General features: G+C 35.1%; 1 protein-coding gene across 1 annotated transcript; it reads right to left on the reverse strand.

Annotated features, from left to right (window-relative positions):
• Positions 1 to 2,098: 2,098 nt before the first annotated feature.
• Positions 2,099 to 9,224, reverse strand: LUM (lumican). Its single transcript, XM_004459824.5, has 3 exons — positions 9,019 to 9,224; positions 5,883 to 6,768; positions 2,099 to 2,903 (listed from the first exon to the last, which is right to left on the reverse strand). Exons 2-3 carry the CDS (start codon positions 6,745 to 6,747, stop codon positions 2,743 to 2,745), a joined length of 1,026 nt encoding a protein of 341 aa, XP_004459881.1. The 5' UTR covers positions 6,748 to 6,768; positions 9,019 to 9,224; the 3' UTR covers positions 2,099 to 2,742.
• Between the last annotated feature and the right edge of the window lie 1,538 nt (positions 9,225 to 10,762).

The raw sequence follows: 10,762 nt of genomic DNA on the forward strand, positions 1-10,762 counted from the left end.
AAAGGAGAGCTAGAGCTAGAGAGTTTTAGTAAGTTAGATTATGGTAAAAATAATATGTATTATGTGTGTATGCTACAAACATCAGGCTTCTATTATGCTTTCCTAAAGAAAAGGGCTTTGCTGCTTTTCAAATATTTGGGATTTCAATACCTTGACCATAGCATCCCACTAAGTCAGTTTTTTTTTTTAATGGATGCACGATACCACCCATCAGTTTCAGAATCACCCACAGATGCTCTTTTAAAATGTGTAATTTGACATTACATAACCTGCTAAGTTTGTGTGTCTATAGGCATTGTGTGTACATTTTAGGAAAACATCCCAATATGCTGGTTATGGACTTGAAATTTTTAAAACTACCCAAAAGTGGAGGAAGGAGAGTGAGGGGAGAACAGATAAAGGACCCTTAAGATTTCCTTCGCTCAGCATCTCCCTAGGGCTGGAACAGTAAAGGGAGGAGCTAGCAAAAACTGCTTTCCAGTATGGTCCTGGAGAGATGGGATCTGGTCTCTAGAAATAGGAGCTGCATTGGAATAGGATCTAACTAGTGATTTCCCTAGAAGCTTCTATTTTCAGCAGTCTCAGCCATTTTGAGAAAGAAGAATCTAAATAGATAATAATGTGTCCATTTATGCTTAATGTGGTTGTTCTCAATTGACCTTAATGCAAAGGAGTTGCTATTTTAAACATTATGCTCTTTGCCTTTTAGGCTTAAGAGTAACATAGATCTTTTGGAAAGAGATAAATCCAATGATTTTTTAGAAGTTGACTGTTAGCCAAGAAGAAGGAGTTCTTTTCCTGAAGTAGTATAAAAACAAAGCTCTTGGGGATTGAACATGGCTCAAGACACTGAGCACCCACCTCCCACATGAGAGGTACTGAGTTTGATTCCCTTCCAAAGAAAACAAACAATGAGCAAAACAACAAAGAAAAATCAGTAAGCAATCTGACAAGGGAGCCAGCTCAGGGGAACTGATGTGGCTCAGTGGTTGAGTGCTGGCCTCCTGCATACAAGGTCCCAGGTTAAATCCCCCATCCTGGTACCTCAAAAAAAAAAAAAAAAAAAAAAAAAAAAGAAAGAAAGAATAAAATTCCTTTAGTTTATCACATTCTTTCTGAAAGAGATTTTATGGCACATCCTCTGCTTCTTACTAGAGAGTAGATTTCAAAGGATTCTTCCAGACAGGGAAAGGGAAATATATTTTCATTTCTTCTATATTACAGTTTAATTAAGAGAAAATTAATTTTAAGTGCATACCAGGAAGTGACCTGAGAGTGCTATCATAACTCAGAGAACTTTCCTTTATGTAGAAGAGATATGGGGCTCAAAAATACCCAGTATACCTAATGTAAGATATCTCTCACACATCTGCCAGTTAACTCAGTCTGAATTGATGATGATTCTTTGTTGGTAGGCCATTTTACTATAGGATATAATTCACTAGAAATGTTCTGTTAAAATGTGTTATGCTTTAAGGATATGTGTCCTTTATATACATTCACATGAGATAAGGATACTTTTCATTACACAACATTTGACTCCAGACCTAGGTTTTCTTGTTAACTAGGTAAAATAAAAAGTCTTCATAAATGTCATGCCCTTATAATTGCTGTTGTAATGAATCATGGATACCCATGAAAGATGTAAACAGTTATTACTGGATTAAAAACTCAAACTCTATATTCCAAATGTGTTGGCTTGGAGATAAATTGATTTATAAAGTCTCATTTCAGGAAGTTTTACAGTTATTCAGCATTTTCAATCCTGGGAGTTATCCACCATTTTTGATTAAGGATCAAGAAGTAGTTGCTGTGCTCTTCCAGCAATTTCTTATTTAATAAGATACCTTTACATATGAGTGAGAAATGGTAATAATGACAAATATCCAAGCAAGTTATGAGATACAAACGCATACTGTACTGTTAGATGTGTTTAGAAACTCCTTGAAAGTGCATGGTAGAAGCAAACTATTTATCTAGAGGAAAATCCTGTTAGTATCAGTCAAATATTGTAGGTTAGAGATATCTTTTGAACTCTATTCTGCAATGTGTTTTATATATGAGAGAAATGCATTTCACAAGAAGGTGAACACAGTGATATTTGCTATGTTTTATTTTCCTATTAGCTTGTTAAATGTAACATGCAAATAATCAAAATAATCAAAAAGAAACATAAACATGAAAAATAATTCTAGAAAGAAAAGTTCTACTTGTTACACATGTAAATTTTAACACTAAAAGTTATTCTTTAAATGCATCTGGCTTTGAGATTTTTGTCTATTATTTTGCAAAAGTATTGGTCTCAAAAATATCTATTTTTCAACTAAACAAATTTGAATATATTGAGATAATTTCACTCAAAAAGGAAAACAACCACATATAGTCCATGCCTTGGGTACATTAAGTTAAAAGATTTAGGAATCATAAAATTCGACTGACTTCCATGCAACCAATAAAAGGCTTTGCACATCATTTGACAGGCGGGATCTAGAAATCACGAAATTTACAAATAAAGCAGTATATTTGGTATCCATGTGTGTATGTGTGTGTGTTTATGATGAGATAGGCCTGCCTTTCATCTTTTCTCTTTAAAAAGTGGCAAAATGTTTACAACACATTTTCCCTCAGAATTTCTAGAAGTAATAAACAGCAAGAAAAAATGATACTAGGAAAACTTATGCAAAAAACATCTATAAAGTATTGCTTTAGGATACACCTCAATATAACTGGAATTGGCAGATATCAATTCACATTCACAGTGATGTCATTCGCTACACGTAGACATTCATACATTTCAGGGGGCAGACTATTTTGGGTGAGGCGATTGCCATCCAAACGCAAATGCTTGATCTTGGAGTAGGATAATGGTCCCAGAATCTTGCAGAAGCTTCTCACTTCAAATTCTGGAAAATAAAGAATGGAAAACTTGAACCATCTATTTTAATACACTGGCTCTAAATAATCATTAAAACAAAAATGCCTCAAATCTATATTAGTGAATACGATTTCCCACTTAGAAAAGTCATCTATACTATGTATTTTATAATGTGCTAAATAACAATATTTAGTAAAGAATTACTATGGAAGGTCAGGATATTTAATGGAAGTATTAAAAAAAAACAGAATTTGTATTATCAGAAGTTGATTTTACAAAGGTACTCAATAAGTGTGTCATATTACCTAAGAACTCTTTTGAAATGTTTAGTCTAGCCTCAAGAATTCTAAGATTGGTGCTATGCTATGGACTACCATACCAGTATAAGCATCCTTGATTTTTGCATCTTAAAATAAGATCATTTAATTAGGTGGTGTCTGAAGAGTCTTCCTGCAAAATACATTACAGTGATTCAAAACTTCAAGGGGAAAACAAATCATGGAAGGATGACCATCTGACTCCATGTGCTTCTTTTCCTTTGTTGTCAAAAAGCTGCCATAAAATTAAAAACTAAGTTTTTATTGGGAACTAAGACTATTACAGAATTGCATGGTCTATGCATGCACATAGAAACTGCCTCTGTTTGCTCAAGTCTATTTCAAATTAACCTTATCTGGCCCTTTATCTTGTTATCTTCTTTCAATCTCAAAGGCTAGTTAACAAAGACTTCATTGAAAGCCCAAACTACTACACTCCTTTCTTCTAAGATTCTGTCTTACACAACTCATCACTCTAATTCCAATGATCTTTCTCATGGTACCTATGAATACCTCTAAGACAATATGGAGGGATGTAAAGAACATGGGTCAAGGCACATATGGCATTCCACTTCTGCCACTTACTAGCTTAGTGCCACGGAACATTTATCTTGTCTTCCTGTTAGAGATAATATATCTACCTCCCTGTCTTGTATGAAGATTAAATGAGTTAAGGTATGTAAAGCAATTTACACTGTCTGGGACTTAGTAGGTCCTAAGCAATTAAAAATATCCTTTTCAATTTGTCCTCTTCTCCAAATAGTTTTCACTTGAAAGAGTTGGGATTAAGCCATTGCTTAGAATTGCAAGTTTGAAATAGGAGAATTCTTTATGGCTATATATTTCCTAATACTAGAAAAAACATTAGGGGACGTGTTAATCTTAAGAGAAGGTGAACAATTGCTGTGCGTGGTTATTATCTGGACAAGTAACCCAAATTGAGGTGATACCTGCAATGGCAATCAATATACCTCACCAAGTGTCAAGGAGAAGGAAAGAAGAAAGGTAAAGACTCATTATGAAGTGACCACTGGGAGCCGGGTCCTGTGGTTTCAACCTCGACTGGCACCCAGTAGCAGCTGGTGTTCTACCGTATGCCACCTTCCCTAACTCCTTTACTGGCTGTTCCACCCTTTGCTCGAACTTCCAGGCCTCGCCTTTATTCCTCCAAATGTGCCTGCAAGTACATCTCTCTCCTTTCCTGTCTCAGGAAAGGGAATAGTCCTGCCCCTGTGGCTAACCCCCACCCACCAAATGGAATGGTTTTCTTCAGCCTTCAAACATCTTAAATTCCTTTAGCATGCTGGCCTGTTAGTGATCCTTCCTCCTAACCAAAAATGTTTAAATGTGGGATCATAGATGGCCATATAGTGAGTTTTCCACTGTAAACAACTGTTTCAGTTACTCAGCTATGATAGCTTAACTGTGTATTGTGCAACATTCAAGTAGCACCAAACCTTACCTTGGCAGAGCCCCAGATACAACAGAGAACATGTGGTATTTCAGAGTTGGCAATCATAATCTCCTTCAGAGCACCCCAGTCCTAACAGGAGCTACAGAAAACAGTTGTAGTATTGCAAAGCACTATATTCATAAGTTACACTGTAACTTCTGATAAAAATGCTAATATCCTTATCCAGTATGGCAAGGAAACCAACTTTTATGAGATTAAAAAAATGTTCAATTTCAATCGATTAGCTTGCAGATAAAATTGCTTTGTGTGTGAATCAGTGTTTTAGAGACAATTTTTTATTTCACAGTCTTTATCCATGAATCATCCCTTTTCTCTTCTGCCACACTCTATTATAGAGTAAGGTGGGGAATGGGGAATTTCAATTTCCCCCATCTATCTGTATTACTTAAATTGAAAAAAATGTCCCAAAAGAGTGAATAAATGGTCCAAGTGGATCCATTCAAACTTCTATTCAGAAGATGAATGAAAAACAAACTGTGTGAACAAGAGAAGGGAAGGAGAAACCATAGGAAAATCAAATGTTGAGGACTGTCGTGTGTGAGAAAAAGGGCTCTGAAGTAGTATAAAGAAAGAGAGAAGTTCTAGCCTCATCATAAGTCTGTCCTCCTTAAGCTACATCACAGTCCTCATCAGAACACTGTGTAGGTCACACAAGCCATAGTGGGATAACAAAGTTAGATTATGGTTATGATAGCAGTAATATATTGGTCCCAAATAAAGATGTCAGGGACAGCTATAAGGCTAGAGAATATTCTGAGGGTAAACAGGAGGGAGGTTTTAAAGCCACTGCCTGCAATGCTGCTTCTGGATTTCTTTGCTCTTCTGTCAGCAAAATCTTACCAAGATTTATTTATATATAAATAAATAAATGTCAGACACAAACTAAGTCATAAAGAAGGCAAATAAGAGCAGATAAATATCAAGAAAAAATACAGAAGGATCAATTAGCCCAGAATATTACGTTTAAAGCAATTAATATTTAAATTCTGTGATCTTAACTGTTCCTCATGTGGACACTCCAAAGAAAGGTTAGACCTTGGCTATGTTTCTGAACTAGGATTCTTCTATGTTTGATTTAGAGGGATTTTTTTTTTTTTTGGCCAGTTTTAGTTCATTTTTAATACAGTGGAGCCAGATGCAATATTTGTATTGCAATGTTTAGGCACCTAAAGACTTCAGGATGCATCAATTAAAACATGCACAACTTTCTACTTACTGTCAAGTTCATTGACCTCCAGGTAATAGTTTTCAAGGTTTTCATTGACATTTGGTATGCTTTTAAGTTTATTATAGGAGAGATCCAGCTCAATAAGAGATGACACATTGAAAGAATTTCCAGGTATACCACCATCAGCCAGTTCATTATGAGATAAACGTAGATACTGCAGTCCGGTAAAACGCTTAAAATACTCATCAGGGATATTGCTGATCTTATTGTTGTCTAAGTAGAGAGTTAGAAGTGTAACTGGGAGACCAGAAGGCAGTTTGGTCATCTGGTTGAAGCTCAAGTCAAGGTACTCAAGTGATTTAAGACCTCTAAGTGCAGCTGAAATGGCCTCTTCTTTCAGTTGATTGTATTGCAGATGAATAAAGGTCAGGTTCACTAGTCCTTCAAAGGAGCCAAGCTTGGTGATCTTGTTATGAGTAAGCTGTAGCTCTTGCAGAGATTTGGGAAGTGGACCCACAGACTCTGTCAGGTTGTTGTAATTTATATGCAGCTTCTTCAGTTGTTTCAGTTTAGAGAAAACTCTTCCTTTTATCTTGGAGCTTTCTAGAAGATTATGATCTAGAATGAGCCACTGAAGATCAGTTACATTTTCAAAGGCCTTTTCATCAATATGGTCGATCTGATTGTTCCTAAGGTAAAGGTATTTGATTCCAGCAGGCACCATTGGCACACTCTTTAGTTTCAGACCATCGCAGTACATGGCAGATGGATAGCTTTCAGGGCAGCTACATTCTGGTGCACAGTTTGGTGACAATCGCCCATAAATTGAGAGGGGAAATTCATAATCATCATAGTAATAGCCACTGGCACCACCAATTAATGCCAAGAAGAGAGTGAATGTACTTAGATTCATTTTCAGCAAATGATTTGAATCCTATATAAGATGGAAACATATATTATTATAAAATAATATGCTTTCAGGAAAAATAAATTTGACATGCCAATTTTAAATGCACCACAAACATGCATGTATCTAATTCTGTCTTTTACATTTTTATTTAAGTATGAGGATGAGGGTGTAAGTTTACAACCTGTAGGGCAGGGAACAGGTTTCAGGTTAGATTGTATACACATGTGCTCCCTTTTGAGGGGCACCGGTTCCAGTTGTTCCAGTCAACTCACTGACTTCTGATTAAATGCCTTTCTGCAAGAAGTTTCTGGGAGATCTTCATTGACCACCATGTTAGAACACTGCCTCAAAACCAGAATAACTGAAAATGAGAAGTACAGTTGTAAACTGTATGTTCTACCCTATTATTCCACATCATTAAAATGTCTCATTAAGAAGGCCCTTACAGGGAATAGGAGCAATCTGTGGTTTTGCCTGGAAGAAAACTGTGCTTATTTAGGGGAGGGGAGGGGAGGCACATTCTTTTCAATGTGTCTGGTTATTGTTGTTGATTCTGAGGAAGGGAAACAGAATTCTTGGTGTATGTGTATGTGTGTGTGCATATCATAACAAGTTTTGTTTCGTATGCTATACCGTTAGGCACATTCCAAAATGTGTTCTCAAACTAATATTTAGGAAAAGTAATTATTAATCAGGAAAAGTTTGAAAATTCTAAGAATTTTTAAATCTCGTGAGAGATTCAACTGGTCAATTTAAATTAAAGCTCCTCTCTCTCTCAATAATTCACAAGTTCCCTGTCTTCTTCCTGCCAAAATGTGGATTATTTGCATTTTAGTGGCCTCAGAATGACAGTGGGAAGGAAGTTGGAATTGAGCAAAATTTGCATTTAACACTGGCATTGGGAACCATATAGGAAGAGATACAATTGATAATGTAAATTTAAAATTATTTCTAACAGTTACCTTACATGACTATGTTTCTGAGGTGAGGCTCAACAAAACCATTTCAACTGCTTGGGGAAGTATAAGGTCAGCAACTCTGTAAAAGGGAAACTAGGATATAAGAATTGGACTTTTGTAGACTAAAGAGTTATGGCTGAAAAAAAGTTGCTAACCTTGAGAAGGAAATCTTTAATGTAGAAAAGATTCTACATTTCCAATAGACACCATAGAATATTGTACCATCTTGTGAAAAACACATTACAAAATTTTTTGGTGAAGTAGGATTTTGGAGCCAGGAGTTTTAAACTACTTTTCTGCATTTCCTCTTGGAATTATAAGACACTTTATCAGATGAAATACTCACAGAAATGGTTACAAACACTCTGCTAACCCAATGCTTCATATTTAGCCAGCTCCTTAGTAAACTATGGAGGTCATTTACTTAGCTCACAGAGCTTGACCATGTTGACAGTTGCATAATATTAAAAAGAACTTAATGATATTTTCCTAGATTCTTTATAAATTACAGGACATTTGTCTTGCTTCATTAAGATTCTGCCTTGTTTTAAATAGAATATACACCAAAAATGTCATGGTAGCTATAATATGAGTATAGAAAAGTAATGAGAAATGCTCCCATATTTTTTGACAGGGTAAAAATGAGGGCTCTGAATTCAAAGAAAGTTTGTAACCATATAATGACTCCACTATGAAGCAAAAGCACACTATATTTTCCTCAAGTTTTTTTTCCAAATACTTGTGGCTATAGAGGAAATGCTACTTTTTAAAAGTAAGTCCTGTCTTTCAGAATTTCATTGAAATGTGTTCCTTAAGACATACATACAAAAATTTTTTTGAAATATTAAAAAGCAGAAATAATTAAACAATTCAAGTATCTAAGTCCTTCAGTGCACATTTTATAAGATAAAATGTTTATTGCAAACTCTAAGAATATATTTATCATAAAAGATTTTGAAGACTGAAAGTTCCTTTATTTACTGCAAAAGTATCTGATAATACTGACATATAGAACTAATTAGCATAAAATAGCATTTTAATTTCTATGCTTTCTTCACTGTGTCTAGTATTTTTCCCATTCCCATGAATGACTTCCTTTGCCAAGGAACACAGCATATATTGTATAAAATGTTTCTCAAGTCCATAAAGCATGGTAAACATATGAAGCAAAATGTGAAAGTTAATGCTCAGAACTGTGCATTTGTTGTTTAATAGCAATTGGCAAAGTTGCTCTGGAATTTTTTCTAATCCTGTTACAGTAAACACTGTCCCAAACACTCAGCATCCCCAGTGCTACAGTTGAAACAGGACTTACCTTACTGTCTTGACACTGCTTTCGATAATTCTTAAAGCAGATGCCCTAAGAACACGAATCCACCAATATGTGCTGTAAACTCTGTCAGGACGGAACTGGCTGCCAGATTCTTAGTGATACAAGAGCTAAGGAGGGGGAAAGAACCCAGCCCAGTCACGCCTGTCTCTGAATGGAGTTATGTCATTGTGGGGATCTTGTGGTATGGCATGTGAAAGCTCTGCTCTCTAACGAAGTGCAGGTGGACGTGGTGAACAAGGACAGCCCAGCTCATTCCCTATGGAATAACAGAGAGATACATGCTTAACTAGCCCAAATACCATAGCGTTAAGTTTAACCAGGAGTTGAGTTCTACTGCAAATGAAGCAACTGACAGAAAGTTTCTCCTACAAAGAGAACTTTCTTTACTTATGTAACCCTAGGAACAATTAAATGTGCTACTTTCAGTTAACAGTCATGTTCATCTAAAGGTCTCATAAATCATAAGCAGAACAAATAATTTCAGAAAAAATGCAAATGAGCAGAATCAAAGAAATTTAATTCTGTTTTGCCCATCACTCTTAGAGTTTCTATTGATTTACTTGAACTAACTTTAGTTTTGACCATGGGGTAATGAACATTGGTTTCTAAAATATACAAAATGCTTCATATATGCTTTGATATAACTGGTAAATATTGACATTTCCCATTTACTTCTTATGCTGAGGAACTCTTTTTTCATTTTTTAAAAAAATGTTACTCAGGTCTGGAACCAATCAGCAATGTTCTGCCTGTTTCTTATTTTGTGGATTCATTTAGGAATTTACCCAAACCTTACTTGGGGATATTCTATAGCTTAATGCCAAAAACATAAAAGAACAGAGAAAAAAATAAGCATGTACTAAAAATATCACAGGGCATTAATTTTTCATTCTGTGTGCTAGCAATGTATTTTTTTCAAAGCTAAAAGTTATTCAAAGTTGTAGTCTCCCAAAGTCCTCTTCTGGTTTATCTTTTATTGTCAGTTCCTGTTGCATGCTTTTAACAAATGAGAGGTGTACTCTATTCCTTGTCTATTTCATTTTGTGATTGCATCTGCTGTGTTTATGTGATTTTTTTCCTTCAAAATAGTCATTTCCTCGTATTTGTAAAAAAGATCCCAGAAAAAGATAGTTTAATACAAGTTGCCAAATTTAAAGTGCTTTTGTTCTTAAGATTACAAAAACATATCACTTTTTAGATAGGCTTGTAGAAAGTGTTTTAACCTCTGACCAGTACTATAATCATCTGCAAATCAGTATTAATTTTGTTATGAAGCCGTTGGGGAAAAAAAAGGTAATTTTCTTGAAAGTAGCTCAGGGAATTGAAATGTGATTCATGTGTCTAAAATTTTATTATTTGTATTTTATAAAGAAATATATAGGAGGGTCTTATTCCTGCAATAAAGGTATTAATTAAGTGTAGAAAGAATCCAGAAAAAAAGGGACCAGTCAAATTTACAGCTGCTCTTGTTATGGGAGGATGGTTAAAACACCTCCTTATTTAAACATTAACTTTGAATGTGTCAGATTCTATAATCTGAGACTCTCTTGAAGAACTTCAGCTAGGATTTTTCTTTATCAAGCAGTACCTGTGTCGTGGTATCTATCATAGCCTTTAAGTGCATTAAATTAGATTTAACTCATTATGTAGCTGATATTGTCAACACATAATTTTTTTTTAATGAAACCTGTTTTTGGGGACAAAAATTTGATAACTGCACATTTTG

This window comes from Dasypus novemcinctus, chromosome 12 (assembly GCF_030445035.2).
Source record: "Dasypus novemcinctus isolate mDasNov1 chromosome 12, mDasNov1.1.hap2, whole genome shotgun sequence".
Classification (NCBI taxonomy): domain Eukaryota; kingdom Metazoa; phylum Chordata; class Mammalia; order Cingulata; family Dasypodidae; genus Dasypus; species Dasypus novemcinctus.

Coding starts and splice junctions, on each gene's coding strand:
- LUM (XM_004459824.5), bottom strand. CDS start 6,747: ATGAATCTAAGTACATTCACTCTCTTCTTGGCATTAATTGGTGGTGCC. Junction 2,904..5,882: donor GGAGGTCAATGAACTTGACA/GTAAGTAGAAAG, acceptor TTTATTTTCCAG/AATTTGAAGTGAGAAGCTTC.